This window comes from Cajanus cajan, chromosome 11, assembly GCF_000230855.2.
Source record: "Cajanus cajan strain Asha chromosome 11, NIPB_CcT2T_4, whole genome shotgun sequence".
Lineage (NCBI taxonomy): Eukaryota > Viridiplantae > Streptophyta > Magnoliopsida > Fabales > Fabaceae > Cajanus > Cajanus cajan.
The window spans coordinates 36411140-36437712 of NC_138527.1; the positions used below are offsets into that span (position 1 = coordinate 36411140).

Consider the following 26573-nt stretch of genomic DNA (forward strand, 5'->3'; position numbering starts at 1 on the left):
AAATAAACTATCAAAATTAGACTCCCTAAAAGTAAAAATAGGCTCCTCTCCTAAGCATAACCTAGAAGTAAAACCTAAGAATGTAATAACACTATGACTAAGACAATGAAAAGAATGATTTTTAAACACTACAATATCTTTCCTAAAATACCCTAAATGGTAGCCTAGGCTTTTCCTAAAATATAAAGAAAAGAATACTAGAAAACGTCCTAAACAATTTTGAATCATATTGTTTGGTAGATAAAATGTCTTGGAAAATCTTGAAAACTCATATAAACTTTTTTTGTCTTGTAGGGAAGGGTGCAAATTAAGTTCAAATAAAGATGAACTTCCCATAAGATCAAAAATAGAATATGAAATATGACAAGATGTATGTATCAAACAATAAATTCCAAAATTTGGGTACTTTATTAGAACAACTATGGTAGAAGGATTCCTAAAGAGAGGAAGGCTATCTTCCTTGGGCACCTCCAAGGAAATAGCACAAGAAGTGGAACTAAATGTAGTTCACTCCTTCTTCACTACATCTTGAAGTTGAGATTCATTTTTCTTTAGAATGATTTGTTCTTGAATCTCTACTTCATGACTAGTGGTAAGATTAGGGTAAGAGTTAAGGTCTTTATTTATGAAGAGAGTATTTTGTAAATGATTTTTAGTGGTAGAACAACTCTCTTCACTCACAAGTCCTTTAGAGGAATTATTTTCCTCCTTACTCTTCCCTAAGAGCAATGCCTTTTTTCTTTCTTTTTCTCTTGTTTTTCTCAATTTTTCTTTTGCTAAAAGTTTTTCTCTCTTTTGTTTAATAATGTGAATTTCTTCCTCTAAAATTGCAATTTGTGCTTTTTTTTCAAGTTTTTCTTTTTCTTTTTTTGAAGCTTCTTGCTTTGTCCAAGGTGTTAGTGATTTAAGCCTTTGAGTAGAATGTGAAAAACCTTTTGGAGAGCTTAATTCACTACCACTTGAGAAATATTTTCTCATGATTAAACAAAAGAATTTTTTTGTATATGCTATGCAAAAAGTTATAAAATGTTTTTGGTATTTTCTAGGAATGAAAATAACAATTGGAAGTCTAAGTGTACAAGTTGCACTATCAAGGGAGGTGAGCTACAAAGAGCCACTTAATAACCAAGCCTTTTCAAGTGGAAATCACTAAACTCCTTTGTGGTATCTCCAATTCCCCAAAACTTTTCACAAAAATTTTGAGTGCTTTTTCACAATTTGTTTGTTTTTTTGAGACTAAACTAAACGTGAGCAAGTAAATCTACACAAGTCTAGACGTTTCAAGGCAGCAAAATAAAGCAATTAAAAGACAAAGAACTTAAAGGAAACAATGTAAGCAACTAGTCGGATATCCTAAGTGGAAGCTTGAAACATATGAAATTTCCAAGCCACTTCCACTAGCACTACACGTGAGGATGCTAACAAGGAGTTAGATATACCTGACCAGCTTCTTAATACTCCCTCCAAGCTTTACAAATTGATTTTAAAATACAAGAGAGATTGCAAAATTTAAACTAGCCTAGAAAGCAATAAATGGCGGTTTTGGTGACCAATTTAGTGACGGTTTTTGTGTTCAACTTTTCTAACACTTGTTTAAGTGTCTTAATCTGCCACTAATCCTTCAAATTTGATGCTCCTGGACCTGCAAAGAATCACAACAAAAGAGGTTAATGGTGGCTGCCTCACAAGGTGAAAGGAATGGTCACTCAAGTGAAGGAAGTTTAGGAGAAGTTTTGGTCACTAAATTAGGTCAAATTTTTAGGTCTTAGTGTCCAAACTTTTCCTACTCTTTGTTGAGCAATGCTTGATCCTTGAGCAAGGATTTGAGGCCACTTCCAGCACAGGGAAATTATTGAAAGAAAACTAGACAAGCAATAGAAGCACAATTTGAAAGGCTTATACCAAAAGTTAAGAGTAATATGTATATATGACAAGACTCAAAGAGGTTCAACAAGTAAAACTAGAAAATAAGACTCCAAATAAAGCTAGCACTCAGTTAGGAATGTTCCTAGATAGGTACTAGAGTAGATGAACAAAAAAAAAATTTGAAAGCAATTGGATAAGTATAGCAAAAGTAGTAGTCAAAACAATAACAAGGAATCAAATGATTTTCTATCAATACACACCTCACGGCTTTTTCAATTTAAAATGTCTTATATATATATTTTTTTAATTCTTTCTTTTTCTAGTCTCAAATTAAGACTCCAGAGAAGGCGTTTGCCTTTTGTTTCAAATTTTTCTATGATTCCAAGCTATAGAAACCGAGACTACAAGTTAGCCAAAAATTAGATCAAAATTCAAGTAAATTTGAGAAACTAGTGCACTAGTCTTTAGGTTTTGGTTTGGATTTCTTTTGAACTCTTTTTCTTTTGAACATTAGGTCTTTAGGCTCTGTTTTAAACTCTGTTTTCCAGCCTCTTAACTCACTTTTTTTTTAAAATTTGAATCCACAAAATTAGTGCACTAGAAGTAGGATTACACTTGAAATTTTGAGTCAAAATTTTTTTATAAGATTTTCAATGGAATGTGATTTGAAAACTTAAGAACACAAAGGAAACCTAACTCTAAGGAAACTTGCTAGGACTAATAGCAAATCATGAACACAATAAGGTAAAAGAAAAAGCACATATAGGTAGGCACATTAGAAGTATGACCGAATCAAAAAATGATGAACAATGTACTAAAAAACAATTAGGTCAACATGCTATTCAAGGAGTTTTTGAACATATAAGAACTAAACACAAACTCTAAGACAAAACATGGATTAAAAATCAAAATCTAATGCAAATGCATGAAGTCCAATCACGGACACATACAAGAATGGAGAGACTCAAATTAAATCAAAACAAGCACAAGCTAATAGGTCCTAAACATGTTGATTGTGGAAGAAAATTCAAAAACAATCAACCAATGGATCTATGGAACAAAATCTGATTCAAAACATATAGATCCGAAAATAAACTCAAACAAGACAAGAAGAACACAATGAACACACTAGAACACAAGAAGAAACGGACTCAAAAGTGAAACAACTTATCTCCTTGAAGAACCTTGCTCTTGATACCAAAAATGATGGAAAGGGTTAGGAGGAGTGGTAGATGATTTCTCCTTAGCTTCTCCTTTGCTCGGATCTTCTTCAAGGAGATGGAAACCACAATGATGAACACTAGATGGAGGATGATTCACGGATTGGAAGAAGTCTTAAGCCTTGGATGGAAGCATCCAAGCTTAAGGTTCAAGGGAAAGCTCACTTCAAAGAGGAGGAAACCTAAAAGGGTTCCTAAAAGTGTAGCTCTCTAAATTTGGTGACTCTTGAAGAAATTTGGCTGAATAAGCTCTCAAATTTCATTATTCTCAAAAGTGAATACAAAAATGTGAAGGGAGGACTTAAGTATGCACGGAAATGAAGCACATAGGCACCTAAACCAAAGCTACACAAATTGGCGCCTAAAGTTTGAATTCAAATTTGAAATTTGAATTCAAACTTTGGTGCACATGTGTAAGTCCGAAAATTTAGGTACCAAGGTACATTTAGGTCTGATTTGAGAGTCATTTAGGGTTAATTTGAGTGTCACATGTTCAGCCACCAATGGTGCAAAACATGTGACTCAAATGTAACTTAAATGGCTTCCAAATTAAACCTAGTTTAACCTAATTAGCATACTTTAGTATTCCTTGTATTTTCCTATTCTAATGACCTAATTACATTGGTCAAACAATTACAATGGAAAGGAAAAATTACAAGAATGAAAATGAGCCCAATATTGGGTACCAAAAGCCCAAAGGCCCATGAAGCCCAAAACTAGGCCTAACTAGCCTAAAACCTAAAATGCTATTCTATGTGGTCCAAAATACAAGACCAAAATATATGATACCTATACTAGCATCATGTATACAAAACATATGAAATTAGCTATAACAAAATATGGCCCATGAAAAGTTCAACTTGGGCCTTCCCAGGCCCATCGGGCCCATTGGGCCTTGACTGGCCCACACCTTCATGTCTAACCAACTCCTCTTGGCTCCTTCAATATGTCACCTCTTGCCTTCCTAGGCATGATTCCATCAACATGGATGGGATGGGTTTGAACTGCAGGGGCGGGGACGGATATCATGAAACTCGTACCCGACCCGCCTCATTGCCATGCCTAAATGGGAGGCTTCTTGCCTCAGCCACGTCAAACATAGGTAGTTGGGTGCTAGGTGCGGGTGAGATAAGAAGTCTCTACTTTGATAGCGTTAAGCATGAGTTGCATGATTATAATGTGATGTTTTAAGTTGTTTTATGATTGAAAGATGATGATTAAGTTGTATAATAAAGATGGTATGCTGATACTCATTATGTTGAGTTGATAGACTATTTAATGATGTTTATGTTGTTAAGTTGTAAGTTGATATATGAGGTTGTATAATTGTATGATGTTATAGTTGATTAAGTTGTTAAGTTATTAGGCATGTAGTGTAGATACATGTCTTTGTTGAAATACATAAAAATTAGAGGAGAGTAAAAGATGTTCTAAAAATTAAAATATCTCATTGTGCGAATATAAGTTGTGGTATTCCAAGAGTTCAGTTGAGAACTCTTCAATAAACAAGTTGATTTTTAAATAAGTAATTATTTTTAGTTGTCTCCTCTAGGTTTTATATAGAATTCATATGTGAACAAGATCGAGATATACATGTATAATAAAGTGACCAATCAAGTAAAGTACATGGTCAGAGACTTAGTCTCTTATTGAATATTAGAAGGACATAGTATTTAAGAGATAGTTGGCAAGTTAATATTATAAGAGGCTTTGTATTGTAAGTTAATGTCGTGATAGACTCATACATTGGTTGTAATGCCCTAACAGTAATAATTGACTTCATAATTCAAATGACAAAACTTGAGAAATCAAATTTAGTACTCTTTGAGGTCAAACGTTGTCTATATTTGACCTGACTGCGATAAGTCGTCAAATGTTATAATTTGATAAGATCTAACCACTTAAACTATTTATCTTTTTTGTAAGAGATCTCTTTAGTTTATATGTGTGAAGAAACATTAGTTATTTATTGTTATTTATATTGATTGTGTTGAAGTTAATAAGTTGTATTGTGTAGAAAGTTGTATGTGTGATACTTGATCATAAGTTAAAATTGCATGGTGAATGAAAGTTGTTGCTTAAGTCGTTTAAGTTATTAATTAATATTGTTTTTGTATGTTGATTCTTTCTACAAGCACCCTTCTTTTTCTTGTAATGAGAATTGCAATGTTCATATTTAATATAATAGCAGGACAAATTTACATATTGACTTGTCTAGTTGATGAAAAGTCTTTTATTGATGGCTCTTTTTGATGTCACTCTATTATGACTTAGTTATTATATAGACATTTTATGAAAAATCAAATTATACGAGTATAAAGCCGATAACTAAACTATATAGAACCAATTCAAATTAAAATCTAATCCATTTGAAGAAGAAAAAAAGCAAACCAATCTACTTTATTAAAAATGATTCAATTAATCGGACCAATTTTATAAAATGGACAAGTTTAGATATTTGGAAAATCTAATCCATGAAACGTATATACAACATACACAAACCTAAATACAAACATCTCCGATTAAATTTGTAGTATTTTACTTGAAAAAACATTCATAAACTTGAATTTTAAATAATTTTATTTTACAAAATTAATTTTAGTTAAAATGAAATAAATTCATATTTATTGCCACATCATACTGCATGAAAAAGTAAATTTTATTTTTCTTTTGTGCGGAGAAAAATACAATATAAACATAAATGTCTTCTATATTATTAAAGAAAAATGCTTATTTTCAACTACAAGGCAGAAATCAAAACTATATTTAGTATATATGAAGAGATAAATACCAGATCGAATACCCCCCTCCTCCTACAATGCTGCCAGGACAAAAAAAGAAGTTAAAAAGCAGAAGCCAAGATCAAGTAGCATCTGCTTCTAAGTTTGTCTACAGAAATTTGCTATACTGGTGCAACAACCCTAGCACTCAGCTGCATAAAATGTAATTATGAAAAGTAGAAAGTACTATTAATATATGAGATCCACATTATCATTTTGAACTGATCCTGATTCTAATATTAATTATAATCAATACACCATCCTTCCTTCGAAGTCAATGAATGCCAAATGAGCTCTGCGCTGCCGAACCTCTCAATTGTTCACTCCATTTATATCAGGATTTTTAGCTCCTGAAACATTTCAATATATTTAGACAGGCAGAGGAGAGAAAATATAAGTGAGGATCCGTCATTTTAAGCATTGAAATTTTTTAACCCTAGCGAAAATTTATCATATTCAAATAGGATTAAAAGACGGGAAGAAAGCTAACCATTGGGCATTTCATCTCTGAAGTTATTAGCTACATGTGTGAAAAAATCTTTAGTAGCATCTGCAGAATCACAAAAACAAAAGTTATGCAAGATACAAGGATCACATGACATGCACACTGAAATATTGGGATAACAATAACAATTCTTCTACTAACATTGCTTAGCGCATAAAAAAACAAGTTAAAAGAACATAGAAACCAGAGCTTGATATTCAATACGTCTAAAGTATTATGTATGATTCAGAGAGGCTCCTTTATTGGTGGATTTCTTATAATATGAATTGAAAAGTAATTTCAAATATATTTTCATAGGTAACAGGAATTTGACACTATAAGCATATCATCTGTTAACAACTATTGCCTTTTGGCAAGCTCATTAAAATAGAATTGGTCTAGTATACTGTTTCAATGAATCAAGGGACAAGTAGTTCTCAACGATAAGTCATGCTCCAAGTGTTACTTACCATGCTTCATGGTTAAAGATGGGTCATGCTCCTGTAGACCAGTAATAACTTTTGCTGGTATCCCTGCCGCAATGCTTTAAAACAAAGCAAATAAAACAATAAAGAAACATCACCTATCATTACAAAAAACAAAAAAAAATCAGGTAGAAGCTGCAAGAACATTGTTTAAAAGATATCCATTAATACCTGTGGGGAGGGACATCTTTTAACACCAGGGAGCCTGCAGCTATCATAGCACCTTCACCAATCCTTATATTCCCAAGTATAGTTGCACTAGCTCCAATTAGTGCCCCTTCACCTACTTTGGGATGGCGATCACCTATTTCCTTTCCCGTGCCTCCTAATGTTACACCCTGTCAAAATCAGATATATCATGCAAAGAGCATAATGAATGTCTGTTTTAAAACAGCTTTAATTCAAGATAAGAATAATAAGTATTAAAATAAAACAATTTCTCAAATGTTTTCTCTTCGTAGAAATAAAGAAAATAGAAGCAAAGTTGAAAAGTAGAATCAGAGATTAGCATTCAGAAACTGTTTCCACTTTCCAGGATAAAAAAGCTGTTAGCTATTTATTGCCAGTCTCTTGTGTAGAAAATACGAAGGTGTTGAGAACATATTTATTTCAAATAATTCATAAATGTTTTCCTCTTATGCAAGAGCCAATTTGCTGAAATGGCATCGTTTAGGAAATAATAAAAAGCTAATTTATTTGAAATGATTAAAGTTTGCAAAAGAGCTAGCAAAAATAATCATAAAACAAATTAATGAAGAATCACAACTCACGTGCAGCATTGAAACTCTGTTTCCAACAATAGCAGTTTCACCAATAACCACACCTGTTCCATGATCTAATAAAATTCCCTCCCCAATTTTCGCAGCTATATAAGAAAACCATAAAAAGATGAAGTTCAAAATAATAATAATCAAAGACCAAAGAGCTTTCAATGTCTTCAATAAAGAGGCAAACATCCTTCAACACAAAACTCAAGTTATCGGTTGTCCTACTATAAATAAAAAGTGAAGAAATCAATTATCTATGTGCCACCAACAATTAAAGATTGAACCCTCAAGAATACCTTCTGCTTCATTCATCTATATTTTCATTTTCAGAAAAATGCTGGCAGAACATGAATCTATTTGCAACATTATATTGCTTCTCTTATAGAAATTTACAACAGTAAATCGATTGCTTTCCCTAAACAAAATCATCCAATACATGTTAACTATAATCAGGATGAAACCAACATACCAGGATGAATGTCCACTCCAAAAACCTGTGTGGTAAAAGACGAGCAATTATAATCAGCAACAGAAAAATTACATTCCCTTAATTTTATTGGACTCGTAAAGGCTAACCAACTAGAAAACTACCTCACTAACACGGCTTTGCAAAGCCAGGGCCAAAACTTTGCGTCCCTGGTGCCACAATGCATGGGCTATTCGATGTACTTGCAGAGCATGATAACCCTGGGGAAATAGCACAACATTAAATGTCAAAAAAGAGTCCAATGAATGAAAGGGGGGAACTAAAAAAGTGACATTTTTGTAATTATGAAATTTTTTTTTACATGATTCACAATAACACAATCACAGCAATAGTGAATTAGGAGTGCGGCAATATAGTAAAACAGCTGGAAAAGAAACACAGAGACTTACCTTCATATACAAAACAGCTGAGCAATATGACAAACAAGCAGGGTCCCGATCTTTAAATGCCTGTTCAAAAAGCGGCACCAACGTAAAAATCAAATTACACCAAAACTTTAAACAATAAGAGTCAATTAAAACGCTTAATTGCATTTATAGTCTTCCAGATATCACAATTATGCGATTTTACATTTTATTCACTCACTCATTCCAATTGTGCTAATTAAGTCTATTAAGTATTCTCTCAATCAGGTCCCTCCATCCCTATTCTATAATTAACAGAACCAGAAGCACAAACTGGAAATGACATTGAGCAAAGAAATTAGCCATTAATATTATGTTTTTAAGTTGATACTACTTCACTATGTTTATTCAATCATGTCATGCCCCCAATTCGCCATTAATTAATTTCGTCTAGAATGGAATGAAATCAAAATTAAAGGACGTATGAGAGAAAATTTGAGAGACTCACTCGGTTAGATGAGAACTGCTGCTTACATATTTTTGACACAAGTTGTTTTTATTAATTAACATGGACAAAACTTAGGTACTATATTCCACAGGTTATACTGTTCTCCAATCAGAATTTGAATTTCACGACACTAATATGCATAAATGTGTATTACTCAACTCAGCTGTATATAGTACAACTTCAATTCTCATTAGAGAATAATATCAATTGTACAAATAGTACTGTATCTAAAGCTTTGTCTAAATAAAAATTTATTGAAAACTACAAACTATTAGTGATGAAAGGTAACTGACAATACACTAAAAAGAGTGTAACTAAAAATGGAATGAAAAAAACCTGAACATCAAGACGAAGGGATCGCTGGATAAGTTTGTCATGCATAACGACATTGGAAAAAATATCCATAAGCTGCGTGGCCAAGAGAGTGGGGTTCTGGAGACGGTTAGCGACGACGAACACCAATGCTTGCTCCAAGCAATCATGCGCCAAGATACTAGCGTACAAGAAGCTACTCAGAATGGGTTCCTTCTCCGCCTGCACGCGCAGTCACACACAAACACACCATCGTTCAAATAAAAACGAGGAAACCGAAGCGAGAGAGGGATTTGGAAGTTTCGAGCTTGACCTCGAGCTTGGCTTCCTGTCTGACGGCGTCCCAAATGGGGTCGGGTCCGTCGAATTGGGGCGCGGGAGTGGGGTCGGGTGCGCCCATGGCGTAGACGGGGAAGATGCGGTAGGCGGAGGAGAGCGGGGGGAGGCAAACGGCGTCGGCGTCGGCGTCGTCGTGGTGGAGAGGGCGGTGGTGGGCGGAGAGAGGGCGGTGGTGGAGCATGTCGGAGGAGGCGAGCCAGGGGCGGTGGCGGCTCAGACAGGCCATGGCATGGGTTGAAATAGACGAGGAAGTAGGAACCGTCGTGGAGTTTGAGTTGCAATTGCAAATTTGCAAGTGCTCGCACCTCCTCCTAGCCTAGCCTACCAGATGTAACTGTTCATACAGACACCCACAAAATTAATGAATCAATATTTTATTTAATACTGCTAATTATTAACCAAATTAAAAATGTTGTTGTTTCTAGTACTACTAAACTAGGAAAAGATTCCAAGATTTTGGAACTTGGCAGAGTGTGTGATGATGATCTCACATATGACAAAAACACTGAAATAATTATAAATATGGCATTGTGAATGGCTCACAATGCACCATGCCCACCCCACCGCATCAATCAAAACCTTTATACCCTGTCTCAACACTTCTTGCCCTCATTCTTTTTCTTTTCTATAAACTATTATTACTTCTTTTACATTCACTGACACCTAAGGCTGATTCACGCTTAAGCAAGGTCAGGGGTTCGAATCCTGCCTTGTGTATGCAGTTGCGGTAAAAAAAAAAATTTGCTACCAGCTACATACAATTATAGAAATTTATTAGTATCTTCCATTAGTATTTTTTTACTAATTTTCCATAAGTTAATTACATTTTTTATTATATTTATTTATTAATTCATTAGTTAATTACAACTTTTATTTATTTTAAAATTAGTAATGTTTTAATTTTTTATGCATAGAATTAACCATGACAATAATAAGATTGGAAGCTAAAATTTGATGTATATTACTCTAACATTTAGAACTAGACTAATTATAGTAATTTTAAAACTTGGGAGTAAACTATGTAAAAACAAACAAACAAAAAAAAACAAAACCTGAGTAGAGACAACTATATGTATTATTACATTGAACAGAAAAACATTCCCGTTAAAGTGATTGATCGATCCTTCAGGAGTTTTTTCCCCTCGTTTATTTTCTTCAATGAGATATGGCCGGTTGTGTATGTTTAAGAAATCAATTTAAAATTAAGAAACTAAAAAGGAAATTGACAATACCTAATTGCTAATGCATCTCATAAAAAATCATTTAGTTATCGTAGGTGTCAGGTTATAAATCATATATACGAAGCATTGCAGATTATTAGCAGAAGGTAACATCATGTATAGTAATTTGATTGCAATCGCAGAATATGGAAGGAAAAAAAGTTTATACTATTGTCTTTTAATTATTAGGTGAGAACAAATCAGAATGAATTTGTAATTTGAAAATAATGTGATACGACAAACAACATTATAAAAGAATACAAAAATAAACAAAAATTATGAGGGAATTATATTATTGATCATAAAAATTAATGTTAGAAATATATATATATATATATATATATATATATATATATATATATATATATATATATATGTGTGTGTGTGTGTGTGTGTTTTAATATTTTATGATTGTTAATAAAAAAAATTATACGAATTTTGTCGAATATCTGAAAATCACTTTTTATTAGTGGAATTAGTATAATTTTTTATTATCTAATATAATAAATATATTTTAAAAAGATAAAAAGATGTTAGGTTTCTCGTCATGTCCCAATAAAATGGTGGTGCATTAAAGCTTTGTATTAACAATAAGTCAAATAAGAGAGGCTATTAGCTACTCAGAAAAGAGAGGTTACACATAATGCATAAAAATTAAAAAAAAAATAACTGAACTATCAAACTTATAGATCAACTTAAATAAAATTATTTTAGTTCAATTAATAATTTTGAATCTGAATCTTGCATATTTTCTTACATATACAACTAGGTTTAATACTTAAAAAAATATTATTTATAATAATTTGAATCGGTTTAAATAAGATTAATTACAATAATAGATATGTATGAACTATGAAAAAAATGAAGAAGAAAAAAACAACAACAACTACTTAGTTGATCATCATGATGAAACCCATGATACAAATAAACGACAACGTAGAAATGCAAAAAGTTGGTTCAACTTGACTATGGCAACAACCGAATGATTGAGGACAATTACTAAAGTATTACTTAGACAAAGCAATAATTAATAAGATCTAAACAAGAAGAAGTTGTCTTGTCCTGAAGGGGTGGCGGAGCCACCGTCAATTCTCCACAAATTAGCACTTTTGCTTAGACTGTGAACCACGAAGCATGAAGTGGTTACTTTTGGACGTGTTCCTTTGTCACTTTATGACTAGGTTGAATGTGGTCTTGTAGGCGTCCAGAGACATTCCCCACTAAACACAATCTAGGTCCCAGCTCTGTACCCAACACGATTACCACTACCAATTGAATAGGATCACCAACATGAGATTGAGGAGTCATCTTTGCGACTTGTCAGAGATCTTCATCCAATGAAATATTTGTATGCATCACTTCACTTACATTATGATCATGTCCATCAACTTTGTCTGACTCAATTATTTGTATTATTGGCATAAAATAGTTGTTAGATATTGTTTTTTCTATTAAATATATTTTTATTTGTTAAAACTTTGTTTTTAGTTTGTCTCAAAAAAAAATTCATATATAAAATAATTTGATGTTAAAAACCAAAATGTTAATAGGAGAAACACTCGAGCATTAAAAATAAAAAATCAATAAAAGTTTATGGAAAAAAATTAGTTTAAAAAAATTGTTTCAAGACTAAAAACAAAAATTCAAGAATTAAAAAGACATTTATTTTTTTTTAAGTATGATACACAAAAGTTCCAATATCAATTATACATGTAAAAAGATTTTGTTAAGTAAGATAAAATACATGTTAGTGGCTTTTACATTAAAAAAATAGTTTTCGTCTGTAAGTTGGGAGAATAGTACTCTAGTTTTTTTTTTTTTAAATGGCGTGTTAAACTTGTGAAAATCACTCTGTGGAAGAAAAAACACTCCAATGACACTACGTTAATGGTTAATACTTATGCTATGTTTGATAATAATAAAAAGAAAAAAAAAATGAAAGAAACGGAAGGATGAAAAATAAAATAAAAGTTGAAGTTATTTAATAGAAACGAAAGTGGAGTGAAGATAATTTTTTTAGTTAATTTATGTTGAACTAGATAAAAAAAAAGTTAAATGGATAAATGTAATATTGTGTATTTTTTGACTTATTTTATTAATTATATGATTTATATGATAAATTGTTGTTTCGTTGTTATGATTGTTGTTGTAGAGCTTTTGGAGTTAAGGAGGTCTTTGAGAATTAAGTTGTCTCTAAGTTAGTTTTAATTAGAGGTAGTTGTATTAGTTAAAATAAATAAATAAATATATATATATATATATATATAAATTTTCTTAAAATGTAAACATCATAAGTTCATGTATTTAAGGAAAATTAGAAAGACTAGAGAGAAGGTATTTGGAGTTGATAAATCTTTTCACCCGTCATTTTCTCTGATTCTTTCCAAACTCTTCTTATAATTGATCGAAGTTAGTAGATTGGTGATTCAAAGTTTGCATAGCCAAAAATCCCGAGCTGAGAGTCGTGTGGAGTTTTTGAACTCTTCTTCCATCTTTTTTCCCTCTTTCTATTTTTAGATCAATTAAAGGTAAGAAAAGTTTTTAATGAATGATTTATGTGTTGTAGTTGATGACTTACTGCTTGAATTCAACTATTGAATGGTTGTTTAGATTAAATTAAGTTGAGATGATGACTTGTAGTGGAGTTGTGGTTTTTGACCGTGTTTTGGAAATAAAATGGTGATTTGGGAAATATCATGGTTTAATGTTTAATATTGGGTTGATTTTGAGTTGTTTATGATGCCTATATGTTGTATTATGTATTACATGTTAGTCTTTTTTTAATTTCAGGTGAATTTGAGTCAAAATGAGATTCTGTCAAGTGCATAAATTCTCATCACGTCAGACACACCTTCATGGCACTAGATGTTGCTCAAATCAATGGTGCTTTACTTTGATAACAATAGATATGGTTTGAATGGCGTCAAGTGTGCGGAAAGAGAAACATCTTTGATTTTGTGACATTGAGCCCAAGGTTAAGTGATGCCCAACGTGACTAAGACAAAACTCTTTACCTAGACGATGCCAAGTGTTAGTGTGGTGACACTAGACGTGGGTTTTGCCACACCAAGCATGAGAGACTAGGAGATTCTCTGTCTCATTCGTGTTAGGCTCAAGCAGAATGGCATCGGGCATGAATGAGACAAAAAACTCTCAACCCAATTGATGCCAAGCGGAGAAAGAGTAGCATCGGGCGTGGTATGCTAAAATAAATATGATGTTTGTAAGTTGCTTAGTTATTGAAGTGCAATGGTTCAATGATATAATGGACGTTGTTGATGGTAGTTCATTATGCATTTTATTCTATGATAATGTATAGTGATGTATGAAGTTGTTTGAGATGTAAGTTGATTAAGTTGTAAAGTTGTATGTTGTTATAGTTAATCAAGTTGTTAAGTTGATAGGTATGTGATAAAGATACATGTATTAGTTAAGATACATAAAAATTATAGGAGAGTAAAGTTGTTTTAAAAATTAAAGTATCTCATTGTGTGAATATATTATGGTGCTCTGAAAGCCTAGTTAAAAACCTTTAAACTTTAGTAAGTAAGTTGACTTCTACGTGGTTATATGTGTTAAGTTGTCTCCTCTGGATTTTATATGAAATTCGTATGAGATCAAGTTAAGTTATACATGTATAAAGGATCAACTAAGTAAAGTATGAAGTTAATGGGTAAAATCCTTAACTGATTGCTAGAAAGGTGCATAATATGTGGAGGGTAATTGGCGGGATAATCTTATATGCGATTTAGATATGCATACTAGGATCATGGTAGACCTATATCCAAGTTGTTTTATCCTAACATAGTACTAGACCTTCCTAGTTTATGTGGCAAACCTTGAGAAATCAAACTAAGTTGTATACCTGACACTCTAACGAGGCCTAACATTATTTATGTTTGACCTAGTTGTGATATGTTAAACGTTGTGGTTCAATAGGTTCTAGCCACTTAAACTGCTTACCCTTGTTGTATGAGATCTTCAAAATTAATATGCGTAACGATACATCAGTCATTTATAGTTGTTTATGTTGTGATGGAAAGTGATGTATGTCGATATTGTTGTTGATGTTAAAAGTTGTATATGAAGATTGAAAGTTGTGATTATTGTTGATAATTGGATGTGTTTAAGTTGTTGGTGTAGCATAAGTTGTATAATATGAATATAGTTGTTATGTTTAATCATTCACAAACTTACATTTTCTTTTCCTTGTATATGAGAAAGACAAAATTAGTAAGATGACTTAGATGTAATTGGTGGAGGATCATGTTAAAGATGACCTTATTTTGGAACAGTGCTCTTACACGAATGTTGTACAAAGACACTCATTGATAATATAGTTATTTTGTTTAAAGTTTAGTATATTACATGTGTATTGTATATATGTACATGGTATGTATATAACCCTTAAAAATAAATAAAATATTTAATACATTAAAATTTATTATAATGACCCAACAAGTCACTAAACTTAATATATAACATAGTAATATGCGGCAAAAATTATAAAATAATTACACAACTTTAGAATTTTTATGCTATCTGAATATACATGCAATAATTAATGTGTTATATATATATATATATATTATGTTTATAATATATTAATAGAATCGAAGTATTTTATACATCTATTTAAAATAAAAGAAAAATTAAGATTAAATAATAAATGTTTGTTGGTTCAACTAGTATCATAATTGATTTTTAAACTTTATAGTCTTGAGTTTGATAAAAATATTAATTTTTTTAACAATAAAAAGATATAATAGTCTATCAAATGAAGAGATCGAAGTGGTTACTAAATTTTTTTTTATTTATATATTATTAGTATATATATATATATATATATATATATATATTATAAACATTATCAATTATTTCAGTAAATATACGCGTAAAACAACAAAGAATACAACGTATAAACAGTGACTTCCGCACAAATTTCTTCATTTTTGTGCAAAAGTTATTTAAGTTGAACAAATTTCTTCTTACTTTAAGTGTTACACTGTACCAAACATATTACTTCCACATACCTATATTATCTCCTTTCTTCCTCTTTTCTCCTTCTGTTATATCAAACGAGCCATTGGAGACATAAGAATTACTAAATTACATGTCATTTTCTTCCGTTTTTATTCCTTTTAAAATGATTTTGTTTGTAGGTGATGCTTATCATTTTTTAATTTAAAATATACTATAATTTTTATTAAAATTTATCAATAAACACATCAACACTTGTTTTAAATACATTTTATTTATTGTTTTTGCTTTCTTAAGTATAGAACAACAAAAGTAGTATCCCCACACAAGTGATCTCCTTGAGGACTGAAGACAAAAAATAAGGATTTGCACCATTCACAAGACTTGGAAATTGAACTTCAAAATTCTTGCTCAAGACTGATGAGCACTATTTCTATTTTAAACACGTACATACACGAGAGCAAATAATAGTCCTTTGAAAGAAAAAAAAAAAACTAATTTGTAGGCGTGAAATAAACATGAAAAAACACATTATAAAAGAAAAAAAAATGTTAAAAAATAATTATTAGTTTCAAATGTTCAGCTTCATAAAAAAAAAAATTTCAAGAAAAAAAGTTACTTACAAATTTAAACTGTTGTCTAAAACAAAGTTTTTTTCAAGTAATTATTTTTCCTCAAAAACTTCTGAAACATGAGATTATAACCTCTCCGAAATGCACTACGTTGAGTTAAACTTTTTCATCTCACTTAAATTCCAACCCAAATCTGTCTCAACATAGCTGGGCCGGGAGAAAGACCCTACAGCCCATTCTTAACCAGCCCAGTACTCATGCGTATCTCTATCCGCTGTCAATTATTGGACACCAGCTTACTAAATTCTAATTCACAAAAAATAAATTTAACAAGATTATTATTAAAAAATAAATAAACCAGCAAGCTGTTTTACATTTTCAATTTTCTTAATAATTATAACAAAACATTAATTTGTGTTTATTTTAGTTCATGATTTTTTTTTATATTAATGCAAATATTAATCTCCATTTATTATGTTTTAGTTTTTTTCGTATTTTATAAACTGTAAAAAAAATGGAAACAATCTATATTATTGCATTATGTGTATTTTATATTTTATTTATGAGTTGAATAATTATTTATATTAATAAAATATATTTTAATTATCGACTAGAATCATGATTTTCATTTTATAGAAATCATAATTTTCGATCATGATTTATTTTCTTCTATAAATCATCTTAGTCATTATGATTTTTAAGATCAACAAAACTAGTTAAACTAGTCATACAAGTCAATTCACAATAAAATGAAAGTGCAAAAGGCCATTTGTAAAGTCAACGCACGATCAAAATAAGTCCATTTTTATTTTCTTTAAGAAAGCACCGAGTATTTTCCTTTGAATAATAAAATGAGAAATTGACCATAATTTCGGTCCCTATATTCTTGCGTTTCCTCGCCGCGCTTTTTTACCATTCCCGTGTCCACCGCTTTTCGAGTCGCTTAGTCTCCGAAACCCTAGCACGTCACCGTCCATGGCGACGACACGATCCGCGCCGCTCCTCAAGCACCTCCTCAGCCGCCTCAGCCAGGCCCGCTCCGTCACCTACATGCCTCGCCCCGGCGACGGCACCCCGCGCGGCGTCACGCTCATCCCGGGCGACGGAATCGGGCCTCTGGTGACCGGCGCCGTGGAGCAGGTGATGGAGGCGATGCACGCGCCGGTGTACTTCGAGAAGTACGACGTGCACGGCGACATGAAGGCGGTGCCGGCGGAGGTGCTGGAGTCGATCAGGAAGAACAAGGTGTGCCTGAAGGGAGGACTGGCCACTCCCATGGGCGGCGGCGTGAGCTCGCTCAACGTGCAGCTGAGAAAGGAGCTCGATCTCTACGCTTCGCTCGTTAACTGCTTCAATCTCCCCGGTCTTCCCACGCGCCACGATAACGTTGACATCGTCGTTATTAGGGAGAACACCGAGGGCGAGTACTCCGGCCTCGAACACGAGGTCGTTCCCGGCGTCGTCGAAAGTCTCAAGGTACTCGCGATTCTCGCTCTAAATAGCTTAATCAATATTTAGGTTTTATGTTAATATTTATATTGATCATATAAATTTAAAAGAGACAAAATTATTAGTGATTCGTTGCCTATTGATCAATTGAATTATGAGATGCAGTCTATGACTTATTACACCTATTTATGAATTTATAAATGGCTGGGTTTGAACCGTTTGGTGATTAGTTTGTGAATTGCTGAGTGGTGTCGTGAGTGAATTGTGACAGTGAGTGTTAAAAACTAAGGGTCCGTTGAAGTTTTTAGAATTTTTAAAGACTACAACCATTTTTTAGTTTTAGTTTTTCTCTTTCTATAGTTTTAAAATAAATTCACTTCGGAAATATCCTATCCTATTAGATTTTGTTTAAGGGTGTGTTTTTGTGGTGGGGGAATTGCTGGTGGTAGTGGTGTTAGGGCTGGAGAGGTTGTGGTGATGCTAGTGTTAGTGATAACAATGCAAGTGGTGATGCAGGTGATAGTGGTGGTGGGGATATTGGCTACAATAACAGTGCTGGTGACATTGCTACTAGTTTTGGTGACATTGGTAGTGTTGTTGCAATGTCGATGATGGTAGTGGTGCCAATAGTGGTAGTGGTGTTGGTGTCAATGGTAGCTGTGACAGTTTTGGTGATGATGACAGTACTAGTGGTGCGACTGGAAGGGTCAGGGTCTTTGTCCGATGCAATGAAAGTTTGTTTTTTAAAAACTAAAAACCAAATCCATAAATCAAGTTAAAAACCATTTCAGCTCTATTTTTTGCCAAATGCATTTTGTTTGAAAAATTGCATTTGAAAACCAAAATCCAAAAACTCGCTACCACCCCAAACAGAGCTTGACCTAGTTGGTTAGTTGGCTTTCTTGTTCTTGCAGCTTTGTTTTGGTGTTTGTCACAATTTTGGTTGGGTTACTTCTAATTTAGTTCATACATGCGTGTAGAAAAGATGGAAATGAAATGGAAAGAACTGGTGAAGTTGCTTGCATTTTACTGTGAAAATTCCTGGTTTTTTGGTTGTTTGTGGATGGAACGGAACTCAACATCTGCTTTGGATGTAAGGAATATTTTTGACCTGTTTTGAGATGGGGAGTTCATTGAAATTTTTTTGTCTACAAGTTAATTAAAAGAGGTTTGAGGGGCGGTTGAAAAGCTTATGGGTGCCAAGTTTAGCACTGTGTGCCTCAAAATCATTAGTAGAAGATACTCTTTGGTAATGAGAATTGAGGCAGGTTTATTTAATTTCTTTTTCTGCAGAACAGATCATCATAGCTCCTTAGATAACAAACCTGCATTCCATTCAATGAAAAGCAGTTTTTATATATCTTATATTACTCTCTTTGACCCATAATAAGTGTCACATTAGAAGAAAAATTTAGTCCCAAATTAAGTGTTATGTTAGTTTTCAATATAATATTAATCATAGTAGTCAATCGTGAGCGTTGCGGCAGAGTGGAGTAGCTCTGTGCAGCTACAGAAAACTTATTGCGGGGTGCTTTAAATGGTGGTGTGATCACTGGTGGCGGCAGGTTTTTTCTTACGTTTTCTTCTTCCTGCGGATCTCCAATAAATCTGTTTTCTTCTCTAGCGGTTCAACGCAGATCTGTTTTCTTGGCCAGCAGATCTCCGCAGATCTGTCTCTTTCTCTAACAGGCTCCGGATCTGTCTTCTTTGATGGATCATTTGCAGATCTGTCTTCTTCCAAGAAGGGAGGTAGCGGTGGCTAATGAGTTTAGGGTTAGAGGGTTGAAGTAAAAAGAAAAAAAAAAAAATTAGGGTTGGAAAAGTTGGGTCAAATGGACCCAAATTTTATTTTCTCTTTTGGTTTGGTTAATGGGCCTAGGTAAAGTTTATTTTTACTTCTCTATTTTTTTGACAGTAACTTCTCTTTATTTTTAATTATTATTATAATTCAGATAATATATTAAGTAATGAAAAATTTAATATAAGACCTTAAACATTTTGTTTTCTTAATTTTCTACTTTTTTTTTATTTTGTTTAACTACTATAAATTTTTATTATTGAAAATATTTAATGTATAAATTAAGTTATGTTTATATTTTTATATGTATATTATTATAAATAAATTAGAATTGTGCTATCGTGCTATCTGCTATCCCAGTTTTGGAGTTGGTTGCTCCGCGCTGCTATCTGGGGTTAATAACTATGACTAATAACTATGGTTGTTGTGTTGCATCGTTTCTAGTTAAGAAGATTAATTCTAAGGTTAAATTTGTAAAGTTATTATTCTCTTTCATTTATTTTTTAGCTTTCATTGGTTTATGTAAAATAACTTAAGATGACACTTATTATAGAATGAAGAGAGTAATATTTTTGTCAATTGTCTATAGAATGTCTGATAAAATGCTGACAGAGGGAAAAAGTAGTGCAGTAATTGAATTAATTGAGAATGAATGCTAATTTTGTGTACATGATATCCCACTGTCGATGTTTTTCCAAGTTCTTAGCCTAAAGATTGTCAATTGTGAATTTGATCCAGATATTTCCGGATTTCTAGGGAACTATTCTTTCAATGGATGCATCATTTCCTGTTATAATCTCTCTATATTTTTTATCGTAACCTTTCAATGTTTATATCTCATGAAGTTATCTCCTTGACATTGTGAACTGCGAGTTTTATGAGTGCGCCTCATACTAATATTTTTCTAGGTAATCACAAAGTTCTGTTCAGAGCGCATTGCTAAATATGCTTTCGAGTATGCTTACCTAAATAACAGAAAGAAGGTGACTGCTGTGCACAAAGCAAACATTATGAAACTTGCAGATGGGTTATTCTTGGAATCTTGTCGAGAGGTTGCCACGAGGTATCCTGGAATCAAGTATAATGAAATTATTGTTGACAACTGCTGCATGCAGCTTGTTTCAAAGCCTGAGCAGTTTGATGTCATGGTATGTAAATTTACTATTTGATCCTGATGCTTAATTATTTATCTACTTTTGATTAACAAATTCATGGTGTAATTAACTAATTACAAGGGATCAACACTTGTTTGCTTTCAAATTTTAACTTAGTTCTATGACTTTATTAGTGAGATAAGGTACTTCTTTTTATTAAATTCTGACCCATTCGTGTTTACGTATTTTCTTTTCATTTCTTTGGAGATTTAGTGCTATGGGTTTTCCTTCTCTTTATCTAGTGAACTTGTGCAAGAGAAATCAGTTGAGAAATGAGCAACGACAGGAAAGACTCCAGATGCTAATAATGACTGCCTTTCCCCCCATCTTTTGCTTGGCTTTTTACTGGTACTTGAATCAAATGGTGTTTTAAGGCGCGCAAAAAAGGGAAAGAATCATTCGTTAGGACATTGCCTTGGTAACAGTGATAACATCCTAAATTGTTAACATCTTTTCCTCATTTAATCTAATTATACGAGAGGATTAGTATGATAAATTAGTTATCAATTCTTGTGATTTTTGTAATTTGAAGAGGATTGTTGCTATATTTAATTGTTAGGTAAACTGTAATAGGAGGGTTTGAAGCAGCCATATTCAGCCAATTGGAAATAAATATTTATGTATCTCCGTTTTCCCTGTGCGAAAGCATTAAGAATGGATTCTTAGTAATGAATGGAGCAACACTTGATTGACCTTGAGGGTTATGTAGATGTACTGTATGGAATACAGAAGAGACATACTTTTTGCCTATTGCTTTTGGTGCAACTGTGCTAGTGGGAAGTATTTCAGGGGGTTGTTGGTTGACCTGATGGTTCTTTCTTGCAACTAACTGGTCTTTGTCCTTTTCAGTTTGCCTTTGTTTTTTTATCCAAAAGAAGGGTTTTGAAGTTCATGAGCATTGTTTCTTCTTGCTAGGTAACCCCCAATCTTTATGGAAATCTAGTTGCAAATACAGCGGCAGGTATAGCTGGAGGCACTGGAGTCATGCCAGGAGGTATGGTTCTTTGTTATCAAGATATATTGGAGCTCTAGGATTCTAAGTTGATTATGTTAAAGATTGCATAACTCAAAAAATGAATGGCATGCCTTTGCAGGTAACGTTGGGGCTGATCACGCGGTGTTTGAACAAGGTGCTTCAGCAGGAAATGTAGGTAATGAGAAAGTAGTAGAACAACAGAAAGCCAACCCAGTGGCACTTCTTCTTTCGTCGGCCATGATGCTCAGACATCTCCAGTTTCCTGCATTTGCTGACCGGTTGGAAACTGCTGTGAAACGAGTCATTCTGGAGGGCAAATACCGGACAAAGGACCTTGGAGGGACAAGCACAACCCAAGAGGTTGTTGATGCAGTAATACATGCTTTAGATTGATTCATTTATTTGCTCATCTTCCAAATCAAAACAGCCTCGTATATTTTTGGCTAACTAATTTTATCAACATTTTTGCACCCTTTAAAGGCGAAATTGCCATTTTTTGTCCTCAATAATGTTAATTATCCAACAGAGAGAAACCACATGATCAGAATTTATTGATAGTGTGATAACGGGTGTCAGTTTACTTGACTATTCCTTTTTAAACATGGATTTTGTGTATGCTCTTAATTGTCAAAGATATTTGTTAGTGAGAAAATAAGTTATGCATCCACAGGTAAAGTTGTGTTACATCGTTATTCCTTTACGAATTACTTGATAAGTTTGTTGATGTTCTTACCAATTGATAATGTAAAAGTTTTTATATCAATAATACATGTTGAATAATTATTTATTATTTAGAATAAATTCCAAGTTAAATTATATTATAGGTCCCCGTGGTTTCACCATTTTTTTAATTTAATAAATTTTTTTCTTGTTCTTAAATTTTATTTGCACATGTGAGTTTATAAGATAGGAAAATTGTGAGAATGACGATATTGGGCGAATATGTAAGTCATTGTTTTTAGTCAACAGTTGTTATTGGCCATTAAGCCATTGATAACATGCATTGCATTGACGTCATCAATTGTGATATTATCAACAGTCAATGGTTTGACGTGATCACACACCAAACGTTTTACTCATTCTATTTATTTTAGCTCTAGCTTTATTTAGATTTATTTTGTTTAATAATTTATATTTGATATAAAATTTTAATAATTTAACTATTAAATTTTAAATTTTTAATACATAGATCAAATTTATAATTTTTAAAAATTTTAAAAATTATTGAATGTTTTATTTTATTAATTTAAATTAATATATATAATATTTTTTATGTATATTCATTGATTTAAATTAATAAAATGAAATATTAAATAATTTTTAAATTTTTAAAAAAATTTGCAGACTTGACTTGTATATTAAGAATTTTAAATTTAACGTTTAGATTGTTGAAATTTAATGTAGAATATGAGTTATTGAACGGTATAAGTTTAGATAGACTTATTTCAAAATTAAATGAATCTCTTTTTACACATAAATTATTTTTTTAATAACATTATTTTTATTTAATTGAAATTTAATTATTTTTTATATCTTGTTCCGATAAAAGGGAATTTAAGAGAATAGTTTGTTTTTCAAATGGAACTGGATAAATTAAATGATGTTAAAATATGTAAATTATTAGTTTTTTTACTTAGATTTGAAACTCAAAGGAATATATATTACGGTTTGTAAAAACCTTTTTTAATTAAAAAATATAGTGACAACTTGATTGTCAATAATTTTGTGAAATGTTACTAACAGTACTTTCCGTAACATATTCTTTTAAATATTTTTTTATTGAAATTAGAAAATTACATAATTCACAAATCTTATTTTATAATTTTCTTATCTCATTTTGTGATATTTAATAAAATTTTAACGATGAATATATCTTACGTGCCATTCATCCTCTAACGGTCTAACTTTTTATTATTGCAATGACCAATTGTGCTTCAAAGTTTCGTCCCAAATGAAATGACAATTGCTATATATTAATTGTATGTCGTTGTACACAAGTTTCAAAAACGGTTGTTTTTTTATTTTATTGATCTTTTTTAATCGATGAGTTAGATTTGTTGACATACGTCCGTAAAAGTGAGTGAAATTATATATTTAATAATTTTTAAAAATATAAATTTAATAATTCAATTATTATTTTGATTTTTTTTATTAATTAGATTAACTATAAAAAAAGTTTTATATATTTCTAAAATTATTTGATAGTTTCTTACATTATTTTATAATATAATATTTTAAAACATATATAAATATTCATTAGATAATTCATCTTAAAAAGTTTAACGGATCTTGACTTATAATAAATTATATGTAACTTTTGTATTTTTAAATAAGTAATTTAAATAATAATAGTAATAATAATAATTTTTATTTATTATTATTTTTAATCAAATATCTCAAAAACTATCTTTTATTTTATTTATCTTTAACCAAATAATTTATATTTTTAGCTCATTTCTTATCTACTTTTCTTTAATTGATTTTTTTCTCTCTTCCTCTCCTCTATTTCTCGTATTCCTTCATTTGTAATAAACACGTCTTTGGAATAGTGATTTATTATAATTAAGATAAAAGAAGTACTTTATATTTATATAAATTTTAATTAAAAATAAAAATAAAATAAACTAAAATAAAAATAATAAAAATTAAATAATAAAGAGCGATTTGATTGGATGTGTAAGTAGTTTGAGTAGATAAAATAGGTATATATATATATATATAAATATATATATATATATATATATATATATATATATATATATATATATATATATAAGGTACAATGATCTTAAAGAAAAGTGAAAAAAAAAATGGTTAAAAGCATATATTCTTTGTCTAATAATAATAACATATAATATTGTATAGATGAGTTTTTTTTTTTGTTGAAAGAAATGGTATAGATAAGTGAAATTTGTGTCCGAGGGAAATAATAACCATATGACTTTGAAGAAAATTGAACCTCTCGAGACACCTATTGTAAGACAAAATGGAGTGTAAAAATAAAAATTATCATTCCACTATTTTAATATTTTTATGATTAGAAAAAAAAAGTGCTTCGTTTTATTCAATATCTCCAAATTAGAGCGAAAGAAATAAGAAAGAAGTCACATTCAACTTCATTCACTACAACACAAATAATTTTTAATAATATTTAAAAAATATTACTTAATTATGTATAAATGTTACTAATTTATTTTAGCAACATATTATCAAATGTTGTATATAGTCCATTTATTAAAGACTTTTAATAACATTTTTACATAATTAGGCAACATTTGCCAAAGTAATATTTTTGTAATATTTTAATGATGTTGCTAAGATTTTGTTAATTCTATAGAATGATAATTAATTTTTATTTAGATATCACTATCAATTGTTATATATTTATATGTCTCCTAAACTCTTAGGACTTCTTTAAGAGAAGACTAAAGACATTCTTAATTATTTTTTAGAGGAAGACATTCTTAGTTAGTCACCACTAATTATATATAAAATATCAATTTTCGTTTATCTTAAGTATAACTATGTGATTATATATACTCTTTATGAGTTATTAATCTATTCGATGTGAGACTTTAATTATGGATAACAATTAGAGATAAGAGAAATATATCTTTTTTTTACTCAATGTGAAACTTTGATTTTAGAAATAATTATAGTAACATTTAAAAAAAAAATGTTGCAAAATAACTTATATGAAATTTTTTTACTCGATATAGGACTTTGATTTTGCAAACAATTGAAAAGAATAATATTGAAATAAAAAGTGTTACTCTATCTATAATGACATTTTTAAAAAAAATATTGTAAAATAACCTATTTATTTAATATATAGTAACATTTTAATAAATGTAAACAAGAAAATGTTGCTAAAGAATTAAAATCTAGTAGTGATTCCATCTCATTTTAAAGACATGGTATAATATCAATGTATTCCATCCGGTCCCTTTTCATAATTTCAAACACAGCCTGATAAATTTTCCAAGTTAGAAGTATGCCAATTGTTTATTGTTTTGAATAAATTGTTTAGGAGTTGATTCACGCTTAAGCAAGGTCTCGAATCTTGCCTTGTGTATGCAGCCGCGTTAAATTTTAGAACCAACTATTCCACCTTTTGAGGTGCCTCTAACGTAGCGAGGAGATTAATCACTGCTATCGACGGTAGATACTCCAGGGACGAAAAAAAGAGAGAAGTAAAATAAGTTTTTTTAAAAAAATTAAAATTAACTTAAATAAATTAATTTTTAAGTTTTTTATATTAATTTTTTTAGTTTATGTATAAATTAATTTTAATGGATGAAAAAAATTATTTATCTATTTTTTTTATTGAAATAAACTCTTAATCACTTTACATGGCCTATGGCTGAAGCTGATCATCTTCTAAGCAATGGTCTGCGCGAACTTTTCTCCTCCTCCGTTCATTATGGCCAGCCAATCTTATCCTGCAACTTCTTCTGTTGCCATCAAACTCTGCAAGTTCATGGAACCTGCATGACATTTAATCCAAAATAAAAATAAATTTTTCCCAGCTCAAAAAAACCTAAGCCACCCGAAAAACAAAAACAAAAAAAAAAAACCTCCCAAAAAGCTTAATTTAACCTTATAAAAACAATTTATAAAATAATTATTACTCTACTTTTATAATATTATAAGATAATGTAAGATCTTTAATATATTATTTAAGTTAAAAATTAAATATTTCAAGCATAAAATTTACAAGATTAAATATTTATAAGTAGTTTAATAAATTTAATAACTCTTATACCATATTTTTAATATGAATTTAGTAGCCAAATCTACTTTTTTAATACCAACACAGAAACTAACGCTCA

The 26573-nt window shown here is 31.1% G+C and overlaps 2 protein-coding genes across 5 annotated transcripts; one reads left to right on the forward strand and one right to left on the reverse strand.

Annotated features, from left to right (window-relative positions):
• Positions 1–5836: 5836 nt before the first annotated feature.
• On the reverse strand, positions 5837–10154 carry LOC109800881 (serine acetyltransferase 2). Of its 3 annotated transcripts, XM_020361795.3 has the most exons (11): positions 10029–10154; positions 9567–9926; positions 9278–9475; positions 8479–8538; positions 8194–8289; positions 8072–8096; positions 7606–7700; positions 7007–7173; positions 6821–6894; positions 6357–6416; positions 5837–6216 (listed from the first exon to the last, which is right to left on the reverse strand). In XM_020361795.3, exons 2-11 carry the CDS (start codon positions 9816–9818, stop codon positions 6179–6181), a joined length of 1065 nt encoding a protein of 354 aa, XP_020217384.1. In that variant the 5' UTR covers positions 9819–9926; positions 10029–10154; the 3' UTR covers positions 5837–6178. The 3 variants fall into 3 exon arrangements, with proteins under 3 accessions (XP_020217384.1, XP_020217385.1, XP_020217383.1); XM_020361796.3 differs by lacking the exon at positions 10029–10154 and having other exon boundaries at positions 7606–7658; positions 9567–10009; XM_020361794.3 differs by lacking the exon at positions 10029–10154 and having other exon boundaries at positions 9567–10006.
• A 7063-nt stretch (positions 10155–17217) lies between these two features.
• LOC109800145 (isocitrate dehydrogenase [NAD] regulatory subunit 1, mitochondrial) lies at positions 17218–22425 on the forward strand. 2 transcript variants are annotated; one of them, XM_083066364.1, is made up of 4 exons: positions 17218–17840; positions 20532–20759; positions 21681–21759; positions 21860–22425. In XM_083066364.1, the coding sequence occupies exons 1-4, from the start codon at positions 17340–17342 to the stop codon at positions 22132–22134; spliced, it is 1083 nt and encodes a 360-aa protein (XP_082922490.1). In that variant the 5' UTR covers positions 17218–17339; the 3' UTR covers positions 22135–22425. The 2 variants fall into 2 exon arrangements, with proteins under 2 accessions (XP_082922490.1, XP_020216460.1); XM_020360871.3 differs by having other exon boundaries at positions 17235–17840; positions 20520–20759.
• The last annotated feature ends 4148 nt before the right edge of the window (positions 22426–26573 follow it).